We start from the raw sequence: 17523 nt of genomic DNA on the forward strand, positions 1-17523 counted from the left end.
GAAAATGAGTGCTCACTGCAGTGCATTGAACAATGACTATTATAAATGTAATCACGCAATTCATTTTTAGGTGGAATTGTGGGAAAATATTGAGAATTGGCACATACCATAAGCAATGTAATTAAATATATGAAAAAGACAACTTTACTTACGGTAAAGTCTTTTCCAGTAGTCATGAGGACAGCACCCCTGGATGAGACTTGTCTCCCTCCCCACTGTGGACAGGAAACTGTTAAAAGAAGAATTTGCATAAGCAATAGGCAGCCACATATAAGATACTACACCTGCCACAGTACCTCAGTTAATAAAAAGATGACACGGACATTTAATGATGCTTACACAAACTTATTTCTCTTTCCTACCCAAATAAGGGCGGGTTGCAGGGGTGCTGTCCTCATGACTACTGGAAAAGACTTTACCGTAAGTAAAGTTGTCTTTCCCAGAACGTCATTTCGGACAGCACCCCTGGATGAGACGATATACAAGAGTTAAAACCTTAGGGTGGGACCACAGCTTGCAAAACTTTCCTTCTGAAGGATAAACCTGCAGAGACAGATACATTAAGGCAATAGTGCTTTACAAACGTATTGTGACTTGACCAGGTCGCAGCTCTGCAAATCTGATCTATAGAGGCCCCTGCCCTCTCTGCCCAAGAAGTCGAAATTCCTCTTGTGGAATGAGCCATGATAGAATTGAATTGCTCCCCCTGTGTCTGATATGCTAATGAAATAGCCCAAACAAATGTATACCGTAATCTGTGTAGGATTTAATTAAGGAAGATTTCTCCCAATTAATGATCCAACCTAGATCTTGTAGTAAGACTACTGTCGTAACAATCTGATCTCTTACCGAATTGGGAGATGTCCCCCAAAACAGAAAATCAAGGTAACCCAAAATGTTAACCTTTCTCTGTCTAAGTGTAGCCAGAACCCCAGACATTACCTTCATAAACAACCCTGGAGCTGAGGATAATCCGAAGGGCAAAGCATTAAACTGATACATTCTTACCTCTTCCTCCATCTGGATGGCAAACCTTAAGTATTATTGAGAAGACAGATGTATCGGTAATTGAAGATACGCATCTTTTCAGTCTAGAAAGGCTAGGAAATCGTCCTTCTGTAAGAGATGAATAATAGATCAAATCCATCCTGAATTTTCTGTATTTTACCTTCTGGTTTAGACTCTTTAAATTTAGTATGAACTGACAATTTCCCTGTAGCTCCTTTACTAGAAAAAACACAGGGCAATAGAATCCCTGTCCTCTGACATTTCGGTACTTCTCGAATTACCCTTTTTTTTTCTAAACAGGGAAAGGACTTTCGATTGTAGGGCTGAAAACTTTATTTGGTCCTGCAAGCGGGGAGTAATGCAAAAGCTCTTAAAAGGAGGCTGGCTGAACTCTATTCTGTATCCCTCCAAAAAAAAAACACCTTAAGGGCTCTTTCCCACTAAGACGTTGCGTTAGATGCGACGCTAAGGTCACATAACGTGCCCCCAACGCAACGCATGTGAGCTTTGAAGTTGGATGCTATTTAGAGCCACGTTATGCGTCTCCTGATGGGTCTGTGATGCGTACTTTTTGACGCATACTATCGGACGAAAACGGCGCATGCGGCAAAAGACTGGAGAGCACATGATCGGAAAACTCCGCATCACGTGGTCCTGCCAGCCAATAAGCGGCCGCTCCAGGAAGTTAACACTGCAGTGCATATTAATTAGTCATGTGGCTGGCCACAACAGCGGACTCTCCCCTCCTCTCCTGCAAGAAAAAACAAAAAACACACATTATTGAGCATATGCAAACAGTCTAATGCGGCTAAAACCGTGTATAACGCACAGCATGATGCACTTTCTTTAAACGTCCAGCGTTAGAGTGTAACACAACGTGGGCACTGTGAACAGCCCATTGATTTGTCATTACTGTGAGCTGGGCTGCGTTACAAGCTGCTCTAACCTGCGCCCGTAACGTCCCACTGTGAAAGAAGCCTAAATAACCAATATTTTGTGCACTGTAGTTGCCATGTTTTGAAATTTGCAATTCTCCATCTCACTGGAATACTAGCGTCATTGCTTATCTGACTTCTTGGTAAAAGTGAAGTTGGACTTAGGGCCGGTTCACATTACAAACGCGGACGGCCACGCATGCGGAACGCAACGCGTACGAACGCACGCCATCCGTGTTTGCATGCGTTGCGTGGCTGATCCCATCACTGAAAAGTGAATGGGACAGCCGCGCGTTTTTGCTAAATCTGCGTGCAGCATGCGTTCCCGGACCGCACAGGTCCGGAACGCATGCAGTGTGAACATCAGACAGTGCACTCTGTGCACTATCTGATGTCGTGCGTGTTGGCCTTCTGCACGCGTTTCCAAAACGCAGCTGGAAACGTGTGCAGTTTGAACAGGCCCTTAGGCTTCTGTGACTTCTAGAGAGCCCATCTCCTGCCCTTAGAGGACTAGGGATCTGACTTATTCTTAGAAGGAGGGACGAAAGGACCGTTTACTTTGAAAAGGTCCTTTCTTAAAGGAATACTATCGATACCCAAGTGTTCTAAAATGACAATGTACAAATAATGTCTAAGTTGCTGTGTAAACATTTTCCTACCTTTCATGTTAAATATCAGAGGCAAAAGCTGTAATTTACTGAGGGTAGGATTAGCTATATTGGGACAAATCAATTGCAGAAGGGGTGTCTACTTCAATGCACAGCCAGAGTTGCATATCGGACTACAGAAAGCAAATATCAAACAAACTCTGAAAGCAAAAAACAGTATGAAAAGCTGTAACAATTAGTTACATTTCCTCTGCTCTCTACAGACACTTCAGTCCGAAACAGGACACAGAAGCTGCAGCTGTTCTCTCTGTCACACACAGTTACACAGAGTTATCTGATCAAGTGTGAGGGGAATTTCCCCTTTCCTCATGGCTCAGAGTCAGTTTTGTCAGTAAAGTTTGAAAGCATTTTGATAACAGTAAACAAAGAGGTTGCTACTAAAATGTATACACCAGTACTTAGCAACACTTCCCAACAATTCCTGTGTCAATTGAAAATATGTGAATCGATAGAATTCCTTTAACAGGAATACTTTTTTTTTTTTTTTTAATGTGTGTCTGCCGTTCTGTTTAGAGGGTTGTCTAACTGACTCAAACAGCAGACCCCCTTCACAAGGTACACCACATAACTTGATTTTGAAGAATTGTCATCATTCCAAGTTTTTACCCATACACCTCTTCTGGCTGAATTAACTAATGCCGTAGTTCTGGCCATAAGTTTAACCGTATCATCTGAAGCGTCCACTAGATAATTGGAAGCATTCCAAACTTTAGGGAAATCATTCAAAATTTCCCAGAAATCCTCAAAAAAAGTAGGTCAGTTTTGTTTGATACCCTTGAAAAATATGAATCTAATTTAGGCGGGGTTCCCCAAAACCCTGATCTTCAGGAGAAAAAACAACATTTAGATAATGATCTGGGCCAAAAAAAAACTTTTCCTAGATTATCCCACTCCTTAATCCTAATCTTAAGAGTAGAATGGACTGGAATAAGGCGAGAATGAGGATCCGCCAAACTCTCATACATTTGATCCAAAGGTGTCAAAGATTTCTGCTCAGACTTAATACCTATTAGTAAGTCTTTCATTAATTCAGGAAAAAAACATTGCGGTTAGGGCTCTTTTCCACTATGAAATGCGATCGCAACCGCATTTGCGATCCCAATCGCACTTCAATTTCCACTATGCGATTGCGCTACTATACTTATAGTACAGCTCAATTGCATACAATGCAGGAGGATGACGATTGTGCTTTGTCCAAATCGCATCGCAATCAGATTGCACTAATGGAAATTGCTGCTGCAGTTTCCATTGGTTTAACGTACCTCGTGATCAGAATCAAATCGTAACTCGCAGAGTAATGAAAAAAAGGCCCTTAGTCAGTTTTACTCAAATCTTCCTCCTAGTTTGATACATTTTCTCTGTGCAGAGAGAGTTACTATAAAGGAGGCAGCCCCAGCATTCCTTTACATGTGCATTTTTGTTTAAATTGCCTCTCCTTGCCCTGAATCTGTCTAGTTCTTTTAAACAATCTATTTAATTGCTGCAGCTTAGAAGAACTTCAAGAATGTTACACATGCAGGCTTTCTAATGTGAAATTTATCTGAAAACAGGTACCCAAGGGGTTAAAAACACAGCCTGGGTATTCTGGGATGCAGTTTGTTCTGCTCTCACTGCAGCTGCCTGGGAGGTCTGTCTCTCCATTAGCTTGCCTGTTATGGCTGGCTTATCGCCTTCTCTAAACAGCCAGGGTTTCTCTGCTCACATTTGCCTGCTTTAATTTTTATGAATTAACCTTCAGTGACCTGTGTTGTGATAATCTCCGCACAAGTTGTTAATTTCCCGCACCTGCTCAGGAATTATAGATTTTCATGCGGACACAGGTTTTATGAATGCACACTTTACTAAATGGTGGGTAAAGTCAGCTGTTTTGAGCATTACCGCATGCAGGAATGCTCAATAAATAGAGGCCTATGTCTCTTGGAAGCAGGAGGCATAGTTAGAGGTGCAGACAACATAGGAGATGATGGATTAGCTATAACAGGTAGATAAGCCATAGCAGTACTAGTCCCAGGCCCATCTGAAGCAGCTGAGGCGGTAGAAGCAATAGCAGAATCTTTAATTTCCTATTGCTGTGGGCCTTCTCTGTACAATACTGGCACAATTTCCATTCAGAGTTGCCAATCCATGCTGACTGGACTGAGTAGAAGATTTTTCAGACTTTTCAACCTTCTCAGTCTTATGTCTTTTGGGGTATAAAACATAATAAACGATAGCCAGCCATTAGACAAATCCCTCTATACATAACATACATCCAGCCAAGCAGAAGAAACATAATCACATCTACTTGCCAGAGAGGGATCCTGGGCAGATTCAGCAGATTGTGCAGGAGCTGACCCAGAGGCGTCCTCCATGATCCCAGCCACAAACCAGAGTGCATCATGGACTCTACAAACTTATACCTGTGCTGCTGATTTGATGCAGCTGATCCAATTATGCATGCGGCCCCTGCCGGCTAAGCATATGCTTAATCAGCTTCTTACCTTAAGGAATCAGCTGTATGCCGATTCCTAATCACCGCCGCAGCCCCTGCCGCCCGGCTCAGACTTCAGATCACGCGGGACGCCAGCGCGTGACTACCTCCGGTTCAACTGGAAGTGAACTCTCTCCAATGCACGCACCTGCGCGCATAAAGTTGCTGCCTCCGATGGAGAAGCCTCCTCCACGCTGCAGGGCTCCGACTGTTCACTGAACAGTGCTGCTTGGAGCCCTGGAAACCGCTGCCCCTGCCGCCTGACATGGATGGCACTCCTGGAGACCTCTCCCATGCATCCCGTCCGGGACAGGAAACTAAACTGAGGTACTGTGGCAGGTGTAGTATCTTATATGTGGCTGCCTATTGCTTATGCAAATTCTTCTTTTAACAGTTTCCTGTCCACAGTGGGGAGGGAGACAAGTCTCATCCAGGGGTGCTGTCCGAAATGACGTTCTGGGAAAAATACAGTAAAATAATAAACTATCAAAAGAACCATGAGCTTTTTCCTTGGTCTGGCTGGACAAGATGTCGCTTAAGTGAGAGAGATATCAAGGCTGCCAAATGTATTTCCTTTTAACCACTTCAGCCTGACAGCAATATCATCACTGCTCCTATTCACTTGCCAATAACTGTATTACTACTTATCACACCTAATATATTGGTTTTTTTTCAGGACAAAATAGGCTTTAAGTGAATGATATTTTTGTTTAGCAATTACAGGTAGTGCTCGGGTTACGAACGCTCGACTTACAAACGACCCGCCGATACGAACGGCCCAATCCCGTTGCGATGACGTCATTTTTCCGCGTGGGGAAGTTTGAAGAAGAGGCTTCAAACTTCCTCCAAGTGCCGGCGCATGCAGCAACAGCATTAGACTCACCTCCGAACCAGACCAACTCTGTCTGTCCTCCTCTCGCCGCATCCAGCTTCCTCTAGCCGCGTACAGCACCGCTTCCTGTATGTCATGTGACTCATGACAGGCAGGAAGCAAAGCGATGCTGTACCGATAGAGGGAAGAGGAGGCGGAGTGGCTAGACGGACAGTGTTGGACTCGTGGTGGAAGGTGAGTCCAGCTCTGCACGGGGGGGGGGGGGGGGGGGGGGGGTCAAACTGAGGCACATGGGGGGCAAACAGAAGCACAGCAGGAGACAAACAGGAGGCACAGCAGGGGACAGAGGCACAGAAGGGGGGGGGGGAAACATGTGGAGGCACAGAAGAGGGACAAACGGAGGCACATGGGGGGACAAACAGAGGCACGTGGGGGGGGCAAACAGACACAGTGAGGGACAAACAAGCACAGAGGGAGGACAAACAGGCACAGTGGGAGACAGAGAGGCACAGAGGGGGGCACATAGGAGGCAAAGGGGGCAGAAACTGCATAGCGTTCGACTTAAGAACGGATTCAGGTTAAGAACAAGCCTACAGTCCCTATCTCATTCGTTAACCGGGGACTCCCTGTACTTTATATTCTATGCATTTTAAAAGGAAAATAAGGGAAAAATTATTTAAGAAAACCCACACTATTTCTTTATTTACATCCATTATAGCTTTACGATAAACAGTGCTAACTGTAAGTTAAACCCAAAAATTGTATTTGCTTATCCATCCTGGTTATTACAACAATTAGATTATGTTCCTAGTACAATGTATGTTGACAATATTGAATTTGGAAATAAAAAGGTATTTTTTGTGTTTTTTTTTTTGCTTTCTCATTGTACACCATTGATGACTACAAGACCTTATTTGCAAAAATAATAGTAATATACCCTCATAGCATACATATTTAAAAAGCCAAGTTTCTAAGGTAACAATATATGTATTTTCTTTTAACCGGTTATGGGTGACCCTAGTTGAAATCTACGCCCTGTTATGATAGGGCGTAGATTTCAGCTCACCGATGCCGCGCATTCTTGCTCAGCTCACTCGTTCTGTGGTGTCTATAACAACAGAAGAGAAAAAGAATACACAAAACATGGATCTGAACCCTAAACTCTATTCTACTACTTATTAAGGTTAAAATTTTACCACGTGTCTCTTGCAGGTTTGCTAAAACTTGCCAAGTTTTATCATAATTTTGAAAATGACTTTTTATGTTGGATAGAGTTTTGTCCATACCTATCTTTTATGTGATGTGGGCTTGAGCTTTAAAAACACACAAAATGTATTCTACAACTAATCACGGTTAAAATGGTACCACATGTGCCTCATTTAATAACAAACTGGCGGTGCACTCTCCACAAATACACTGGATGTATATTTATGTCTAGTTTGCATTAAGTGGTTAAACAATACCAATTTGCCTGGAAGCCCTGCTGATCTTTTTTAGCATCAATAATGTCTGATTCATACACCTAAAACAAACATGCAGCTAATCCAGTCAGACTTCAGTCAAACATCTGATGCTTGTTCAGGGTTTATGGCTACAGGCAGAGGATCATTAGGAATGCCATGCAATTAGCATTGTTCTAAAAGGAAATAAATATGGCAGCCATCATATCCCTCTCACTTCAGTTGTCCATTAAACACACCACATAATATTTTTCTTGGACAACCAGTAGGATAAAGCAAGCTTGGACTCAAACACAGGGCAACCATGATAAATAATATATTTAGTTAACTAAAAGGGAAACATAGTAAGCAACTACTACGGGAAATAAGAAATATTGACAAAGTGTAAAGCTCAGTAAGGTTTTATTTCATGAAACCTAAAACATTTGAATATATCAAATAACAATTGTGACATGCACAATCGCTAGAACACCCTAGTGACAGTACTTAAAGACATCAAACTTAAGATAACTGGAGTTGCCCTCACTATACCAGAGTAACCCAGCACGTCTGTTGTACTGGTCCAAGCCCTATCTCATACAGCCTTATCAATTCCTGCCATGTACTGATGAGGACCAAAAGTCCGAAACAGGCTGTCTACATGTGGGTTTGATATGGCTGTGTAAAATGTAAAGCTATAGGATTGCTATACACCAGTGGTTCTGGATGCTTGCTTGGCTTACCAAGGGCAAAAAGGGATAATTTGCATATTCAGTAGTAGTGTATTGTAGGTAACCACAAATGTTCACTTATAGCTGAATTATTGCAAATTTCCTTCTGTTTTAAGAAGGCAAATTACACCAAACCTCACTATACCGTAAGTACAGGCATCCCCCGTTATCTGTGCCCAGCTTGTTGAAAGCAACAAGCTGAGCATTTTTGGCCGATACTTTTTCCCCAGGATGCATCCTGCCTTCTTCCCCTTTCCATAGGACAATATGCTATGTGAATGTCATGACCTGGCTAAACTGTTGGGAAAATGAGCACATATGATTGATTCAGCTAGCATAAGTAAACTTATTAACCTTTTCAAGGTCACATCAAATGACCATTAATAAGTGGTTGTTTGATGATAATCCAGACATTTGTATATCGCTTTTCTCGTCAGACTGAAAGCGCTCAAGGGACGCAGCCACTGGGACGCACTCAAAAGTGTTAGGGAGTCTTGCCTAAGGACTCCTTACTGAATAGGTACTGACCCTAGCCAGGATTCAAACCCTGGTCTCCCATGGCAAAGGCGGTGCCCTTAACCAGCACACTATCCAGCCACCATGATCATATTATCAATATTGATTATCATATTATCAATATAATTTTATTTATACGTTTGTATGTGCGTCTAAATAGAGGTTAAAGCGGACATGTACTCTGAACTTCTGAACAATATAACCTTTAGGGGCCTTTCATACTGGGCTGATGTAATTTTACCACAACCCACTGAAAGTCTATGGGGCCATTCATACTGTTGCGGTGCGGCGTGACAGAAGTGATGTTTTCGTCGCATCCACTATGCACCAAAAGATCTACGTTACCGAAAAGTTCTACGGCGACGTGTGGCGGACCAGAAGTCATATAAGTCTATGGAGCCGTGTACGTGTGAAAAGCTGACGCAATTTTTTTTACACCTCGTGCATGCGCAGATGCGTAGTTTTAGCAATACACTTCCGTGCATGTGATAGCTTCGTCCACAGGAAGTGAGTGTCACTTCCTCCTTGGCCGGCTGACAGATGAGGATTCCTGCGTACTAACTAGGTAATCCTCGGAGGCCTGCTTTGTGTGGTGCGGTCTCTGGTAGTCTGAAACCGGCCTCACGGAAAAAAAAACATTTCATTGTTACAGCTTACAGAACTCCTACTGAGATTCTTCAGTGTGGTTATTTCCTGGTTGGCTGGGAGCAGAGAAAGGGATAAATTCCTGTGTTTACATATTAGGTCAGACTTCATCGGCAGACAGTTCACAGCTCAAATTACACTGGCTCATTACTTGCTGAGAAAAGAGAATTAGACAGGCTGTTCTCTATAAACACACAGGATGGACACAGGGTGGATTTCCCTGTGTTTTCCTTCTCTCTTGTGCAAGAGTTCAGGTCCATTTGAAGATGTTTTAGCAAAGTATTCATAATTGTGGATGTGCAGCAGAACATAAAGGAGTCATCAGGGGATATATCGTAAAATAAGTGGTACTTACCGGGGGCTTCCTCCAGCTCCAAGCTCCCAGGAAGTCCCTCGCCGCAGCTCTGCCCGCAGCTGTTCGCCGCAGGTCCGTCCCTGTCCCCGGCGATGACATCAGAGTGACCTCCAGGTGTCAACCACCGCAACGTGGGCCGGAGCGGACTGCGCAGGCGCAGTAGTACTGCGCAGTCCGCTCCGGCCCACGTGACGGTGATTGACAGCGCCTGGAGGTCGCTCTGACGTCATCGCCGGGGCCCGGGATGGACCTGCGGCGAACGGCTGCGGGCAGAGCTGCAGCGAGGGACGTCCTGGGAGCTTGGAGCTGAAGGAAGCCCCCGGTAAGAACCACTTATTTTACGATATATTCCCTGATGACTCCTATAAGGAAACAATGATAATAGTATCAAGGCATTAATGAGTATAAGGAAATAACTTTACACACAAATAAAAGCATCACGTACTTGTCAGCAGGGGAGACATATGACGTCCCCATTGGACTCAGGATGATCCCATTGAACCTCTGATTTAAGCGAAGGGTTCTGACAAGACCTTTCCGACCGAGCTTTCGGCCTGTGCATCTCTTGGGGTCACAGTGTCCCAATTCCCACATAGCCAGAGGGCAGGGAAACTTCACCGTTGTCTCTTCACCATCTGCTGCACCATCGCCCTGAAGGCACGCTTCCAGGAAACAAACAATACTTAGAAAAAGGGACTTTAAAATCTGTAACAGCAACATTGAAGACATCCCTGTCATTGCCGCATGCAGGCTTTGTATTAAAGTATATGCCCAGTCTCCATTGCAGTTCACACTCATTATCATGCATGCAATATGCAACTGACCACTGTAAATCCAGCATGAGACTCATTGTGAATAGAATTTTTTGAAAAAAAAAAATCTCCCTAAAAAGGAGGACAGCCACATTTAAGACAGGTGTCATCATCACAACCTGCGTCCCCGTTTAATAACCAATTCCCAATATCTGTTCCTAAGTTACTTGTCAAAGGGACCCTGAACACAAAAAATAAACGAAATCCGGACTTACCTGGGGCTTCTCCTCCAGCCCTCCGTAGCCCGCGAGTATCCTCTGGGTCCCCTTCCCAGTCCCACTGGTGGCACCATTAACCCGGCATTATCAGCTAAAGTCACGCATGCGTGGCCCATTCGTGCATCCAGCACATCATCACGATGGTTGACATAAGCATCCTGCGTGGTTCTCAAAAGATTGTACCGCGCATGCGCAGGACGCTTACGGCAACGGGCACATAATGGCACTGGGTGCGCAGACATGATGTGCGCATGAGTGACTTTAGTCGAAGCCGCCGGGTTAATGGAGGCGCCAACAGGACCATGGAGGGGACAGAGAGAACACTGAGGGACCTTGCGGGCTAAGGGGGGATGGAGGAAGCCCCAGGTAAGTCCAGATTCTTTTTATTTTTTGTATTTAGTTCTGAAATTCTGTTATAGGCTGTTAATTGAAGAGGTGAACTGAAAATGAGCTCAGGATTACCATCTAAAGCTTCATGGACTTCACTGGTGAAGCTCTCCAGACTTTTGGATGGTTTCTTGAAGCGGCTTTCTTTCTGTTTCGGCCTGACATCTCTCTGGGGTTTCTTCCTCCCCATCTTAATGCACTGTTCGCATCCAAAAATAAACTGCAGACATGGATTCCCTATAACATGGATGAAAGTGCAAACAGAATAACAAGGCTTACATTGCATCAGGTGCTTTGCATTCAAATGCTGTATACTGGATGCTGCATTACGCTAGCCATACATTCAACAATGCTTTCAGGCAACTTGATAATCCGTTCTATAAACCCATTGATCAGATTCAAATTTGATCAGAATTTTCTGTCAATCTTGATTGATCCAAACATCACTCTAAGGCCCCTTTTACACTTGCATTTCAAGTGTACGTAGCGCACCGTTTTACCGTAAGGTAATGCAAGTCAATAGGGCCTAGCACACTTAAAGCGTCTCATCTGAAGTTTCCCAATTGCCGCAAAGCTGCCACAAACAGTGCATTACGGCCGGACTGCTGTGGCAACGCCAATGAGCAACACAACGTTTAAAAAGGTTGGCAGCGGCATTGCGGTGAGCATGCGCAGAATGTTAGGGAAAAGACAGTGATCCCCGGGAATCCCAGTGAGGTACTTCCTGCCCAGCAGGGAGTACGTCACTGGGCAAGGAGCGACAACGCTATGTATATCACCCTATCAGCGTACTCTGCCGCAGGGTCATAGGTTTGATATTTGTTGCGGTGCAATGTGGCAGGAGCATCGGAACGCATGGCGGCAGCAGCAGCAGCAACACATATTTAGATATACAAATGAAGGAAGAGAGGCGCTAGTCTAGTTTAGGGGACCCAGCAGGAAACCTTATAGGGAAATTCTGCTAACATGTTTGAGTGGATGGTACTCTCCAACTGGTAGGGTTTCAGATTAGTTGTAGCAAACTATGCTTACATTATTCATCCAACACTTCGTGCAGTAGAGGGTGCTGTGATTGGAGAACTGTTTCCTAGGAGGTTTTCTGCTGGGTCTTCTAAAAAAGCAGGAAATTTGGGCACCCGCTAGCGGGAGACGTTTGGGCGCCCATTCTAATTAACACAAAGGAGGGGAAATTTGGGTGCCCAGTGCGCCCGTTATTTATCAGGCCTAGTGAGCGGCCAAATTTCTCCTCCATGGTGATAATTATAATAGGCCCCTATGGCGGTGCCTGAAAATGTAAGGTTTTTTTGTTTGTTTTTTTATACCCGTGGCAGTAGGCGTGTGTGTGTTAAAGTGAACCCGAGGTGAAAATAAAACGATGAGACAAACAATTGTATTTATCTTCCTACTCCTAAAAATGACTTTTTCTAGTTATCCCATGGTTTTCTTTTATATTAAAACATTTACAAAGTAGATTCAATGTTTTGTTGTCTCTGCTTAGTGGCTAAGTGTCCCTAATTGAAAATACATAAAACTATTGACCTTCATCTCTCTGCTCTCAGAAGTTGTATTCTGCCAGGAAAACTTTTATGGCTGTAATTTGCTTATCAGGGATGTTTACTATTTTCCCGAAAGGGTACCGACAAGACAGAAGCTGTCACTTCCATGCCTAGAAATTAACTCTTTCAGACAGCAAAGTAAAACAAGCGAAACAGAGTGGTTATTAATTTAAATATCAGAATGTTTGCTGCAAACATATCACTATTTACTGATGTTCAAATACAAAATGTGGTTGCGGTTACAGTTGAGACCTCAGGATTGGACTAGACCTATTGCCGGCCAGCTTCCAATAACTCCCGGGAGTAATACTATAGAAGAGATTGGGCTCTATTCTCAAAGAGCCAAAAGTTCTGCAAAATTTTACCGCTATATTTCCGCCAGCGGTAAACCCCGCATTTTTTCCACATTCACTAATATTTTCCGCATGTTTGCCGCATGCGGAAAAAAAGATGCGGAAACAGCCATTAATCATGCGGGAATCATGCGGTAAAAAGGTCGCATGAAAAAGTGTTTAAAAAAAAAAAAAAAGAAAGTCCAGCAAGCACAGCCCTTAAGCCTCTAGACTTCATTAACCACCCTGGCGTTCTATTAAGATCGCCAGGGCGGCTGCGGGAGGGTTTTTTTTAAATAAAAAAAAAACTATTTCATGCAGCCAACTGAAAGTTGGCTGCATGAAAGCCCACTAGATGGCGCTCCGGAGGCGTTCTTCCGATCGCCTCCGGCAGCCAGAAGTAACACGGAAGGCCGCAATGAGCAGCCTTCCGTGTTTGGCTTCTCCTGTCGCCATGGCGACGAGCGGAGTGACGTCATGGACGTCAGCCGACGTCCTGACGTCAGCCGCCTCCGATCCAGCCCTTAGCGCTGGCCGGAACTATTTGTTCCGGCTGCGCAGGGCTCAGGCGGCTGGGGGGGACCCTCTTTCGCCGCTGCTCGCGGCGGATCGCCGCAGAGCGGCGGCGATCGGGCAGCACACGCGGCTGGCAAAGTGCCGGCTGCGTGTGCTGCTTTTTATTTTAGCAAAATCGGCCCAGCAGGGCCTGAGCGGCAGCCATCGGCGGTGATGGACGAGCTGGGCTCGTCCATACCGCTAAGATGGTTAAAGTCAATGGGATGCGGAATATATCACCTACTACTTGTAGGTGATAAAAAAATCGGTAATTAACGACGAAATGATGCACCTGAACATTTTTGAGAATTGATCTTTTATTGCGGAAAATACCGACTTTTGCGGAAACTTTTCCGCATGAATCCCGCACTTTTACCACACTTTTTCCGCATGCGGGAAAAACATGCGGAAAATTTAGAGAATGCAAAATTGACGGTATTTTGGGTGCAAACTTCCCGCATGTACTTTACCGCATGCGGGAAGTCTTTGAGAATAGAGCCCATTGTGTATGAGCGTATGGGATGCTAGAGTGAGTGTCACACAATCAGCTGTGATGTAGGGCATATAGCAGATGACGCACATGCAAAGTTGCTTACTTTTAATGGGAGGGATTCGTTTTTGTATTTGAGCATCAATAAACTGTGATATGTTTGTAGCAGACATTAGTGGCAATTCTAATATTTATTTTATACTTTGTGCTAACCACTATCTGGCTCCCCTTGAAGTGTAAACATAATTAAATTATAGCCCGAGTGCTTGCTATTGTTTAAATTTGGATTCTGGTTATTAAAGTTTTACTTGCCTGGAGCTTCTGTGTCCCTCGCCTCAGTGAACAAGCCTTCTGTAATCCCCGCTGTAGCTGCCGCCGACCCGCAAAACGCTCCCAGCCATGGGAGCATGAGCATGTAGGATGCCTGCACGCATGCATAGAAGCCACCGACCAGGCCACGTCGAGCCCGCTATAGAGAGCATCACAGAGACTTAAGGTGCATACACACATCAGACTATAGTCTTTGTAAAATGAAAGATCACAGACCAATTTTACCCCCTTTCATGTAGTATGAGAGCCATACCTACACAGTCTATTCTATGGAGCTGAACTCCCCATCAGATAAAAATCTTTGTAAGATGCTGCACACACAGATGCTGTACACACTCAAAAGATCTGTAGCTGCAAAAGATCTGTTCCTGCCAAAAATCCATTCCTGCAAATTGCAATGATAGTCTATGAGATCTGCAGATCATCATACACACATGATTTAACTGACATTCATCTGCAGATCAGATCCACCAGGATGGATTTTCAGATCTGCGGATGATTGCTTGATCTGCAGATGAATGTCAGTTAACCTCCCTGGCGTTCTATTAAAATCGCCAGGGAGGCTGCGGGAGGGTTTTTTTCTTATAAAAAAAAAAACTATTTCATGCAGCCAACTGAAAGTTGGCTGCATGAAAGCCCACTAGAGGGCGCTCCGGAGGCGTTCTTTCGATCGCCTCCGGCGCCCAGAATAAACAAGGAAGGCTGCAATGAGCAGCCTTCCTTGTTTTGCTTATATCGTCGCCATAGCGACGAGCGGAGTGACGTCATGGACGTCAGCCGACGTCCTGACGTCAGCCGCCTCCGATCCAGCCCTTAGCGCTGGCCGGAGCTATATGTTCCGGCTGCGCAGGGCTCGGGCGACTGGGGGGACCCTCTTTCGCCGCCGCTCGCCGCAGAGCGGCGGCGATCAGGCAGCACACGCGGCTGGCAAAGTGCCGGCTGCGTGTGCTGCTTTTTATTTCATAAAAATCGGCCCAGCAGGGCCTGAGCGGCGACCTCCGGCGGTAATGGACGGGTATACTCGTCCATACCGTCAAGGAGGTTAAATCATGTGTGTATGATGATCTGGAGATCTCATAGACTATTATTGCAATTTGCAGGAATGGATTTTTGGCAGGAACAGATCTTTTGCAGATACTGATCTTTTGTGTCTGTACAGCATCTCTGTGTGCAGCATCTTGCAAAGATTTGTTTCTGATGTGGAGTTCAGCTCCATAGAAAAGACTGTGTAGGTATGGCTCTTATACTACATGGAGGGGGGTAAGATTGGTCTGTGATCTTTGATTTTCCAAAGACTATAGTCTGATGTGTGTATGCACCTCTAGTCACTGCATCGATTTAAGGTTAAAAAGAGATTTAGGGAGGAGTCTCACTACAGCTTTTTTACTTACTCGGGCTTCCTCCAGCCCCATAAGCATAGCTGTGTCCCTCGCTGACCTCGTACTATGTCCCATTTAGCCGCGGTGAGCCCCGGTAAGCGGCTCAGTGATGTCAGCGTTGGACCTTCTGCGCATGCGCGGACCTGAAGGCCACGGCTGATGCCATTCAGTCCGACTGAGCAGTTTACCGGGATTTAACTGTGGGAGAACGGTGGCACTGAGGGACACAGCCATGCTTATGGGGCTGAAGTGAGACAGAGACAGACAGAGACAGAGTTTTTACAGAAATTCTAGTGTTGTAAACCAGTGCTCCCCACCGTTTTACTGCCTGTCAGCTGCTCTCTTGCACCAGGTGGGCGCTTGTTAGCATTCATGGACAGGCGCCCTTCTCCATGGAGTCATATCTGAGCGCAGCCATGCTCAGACGTAACATGTCGTGGTTCTCTGCCGTCGGGTAAAATCGTCACCAGTCCAGCACTGACACACCTGGTGTTTTAAACTCTGCCATTTGAGTACATTTGAAGGGAACCTAAACTGGGAGGGATATGAATGTTTCCTTTTAAACAATACTAGTTTCTTGTTGGTCCTGCTGATCTCTTTGGCTGCAGCAGTGGTTGTATCACAAACCTGAAACAAGCATGCAGCTAATCCAGTCTGACTTCAGTCAGAGCACCTGATCTGCATGCTTGTTCAGGGGCTGTGGCTAAAAGTATTAGAGACACATAATCAGCAGGAGAGTCAGGCACCTGGTATTATTTGAAAAGGAAAAATCCATATACCTTTAGTTTAGGTTCCCTTTAAGTGCACCCGAATGGTACTTGTGTGCGGCAAATGGGGAGCTGAACTGCCCGATAAATACGCAGTTCAACCTCCTGTCTGAAAATAGGCCTTCACTTATTATTCAAGTTGTCAGGCAAATAATCAACATCATCATCATCATTATTATTATTGTCAATCTCATTAACCATGTGCAAAGTTTTGGTTCAGGTGCTGCTAGAAGAAACATATCTGTGTACTTTGGCAATCTGAGCTGTTGATGGTACAAATAATCTGTGCTGCCCTTAATAAACATTAGGGGCAGCACAGTAACCCTAATGTTTATGGGCATATAGTGTGAAGACATGTTGGCAGGCACTTGTGTTATTTCAACTGCCCTCCAATGCCTCCTGATACATGCCTGTGTGCGTGGAGTCTACTGTGCAGCATGGACACCTATCTGCAGCTCACATGTCTCCTACAATGTTTCACCTCCCCGTCTGTGCAAGGATTCCTGAGCCGTCTCGCCTGCTGTTATAAATGCTAGCAACTCCAAATAATAGCCTTGGCTGAAGCTGGCACTATTTTAGCTTCGATATAACCCGCTGTTTAGATCTACATGCAGGCCGTTTGACTCAGTACCTTTTGTGCCACATGCGCCCTCCCGCTCCAAGACAGTAGACAGTCGGTTATGTGACACACAAAATCACATAGTTCTTCTCTGCTTCCTGCAGAGATCCTCCTGGTTCGGACTGTTTCCTGGTCGTGAAACTACCATTCCCAACATGTCTCATCCTTGCAAAGCATGCTGGGACTTGAAGTCCTTCCAACACATGAATTGCCTCTGACAGTGGTGTCTATTATGCTCTCAGTCAGTAGAGGGCGCTCTGGTTTCTTTTTATACAGTACAGAAAAAAAACAAGCTCAATCCAAAACCTTCTGTGTAGAGTCCAAACTTCTGTTTCGCATAGTTTTTTTTTTTTAGTATGAGGGCTAGGGATGGTCGGAATGCCAAATTCCGATTCCGTGGTAATTCCGCATTCCGTCATGTACCGATTACCGATTCCGCTTTCCGCTACCAATTTCCGCATTCCAAGGCGGAATTTTCG

At 44.9% G+C, this 17523-nt stretch overlaps 1 protein-coding gene across 1 annotated transcript in view; it reads right to left on the reverse strand.

Moving 5' to 3' along the window:
* TSR3 (TSR3 ribosome maturation factor) overlaps positions 1 to 17185 on the reverse strand; it is a 50458-nt gene extending 33273 nt beyond the window's left edge. Inside the window, exons 1-3 of the mRNA XM_068246775.1 lie at positions 17057 to 17185; positions 11092 to 11253; positions 10045 to 10261 (exon numbers count right to left, since the gene is read on the reverse strand). Of these exons, the coding sequence (XP_068102876.1) occupies positions 10045 to 10261; positions 11092 to 11206 (332 nt within the window). The 5' untranslated portion in view covers positions 11207 to 11253; positions 17057 to 17185. The remainder of the gene's footprint in view (positions 1 to 10044; positions 10262 to 11091; positions 11254 to 17056) is intronic.
* Positions 17186 to 17523: the final 338 nt, after the last annotated feature.

The sequence above is a fragment of the Hyperolius riggenbachi genome, chromosome 7 (genome assembly GCF_040937935.1).
Source record: "Hyperolius riggenbachi isolate aHypRig1 chromosome 7, aHypRig1.pri, whole genome shotgun sequence".
NCBI classification, from domain to species: Eukaryota; Metazoa; Chordata; class Amphibia; order Anura; family Hyperoliidae; genus Hyperolius; species Hyperolius riggenbachi.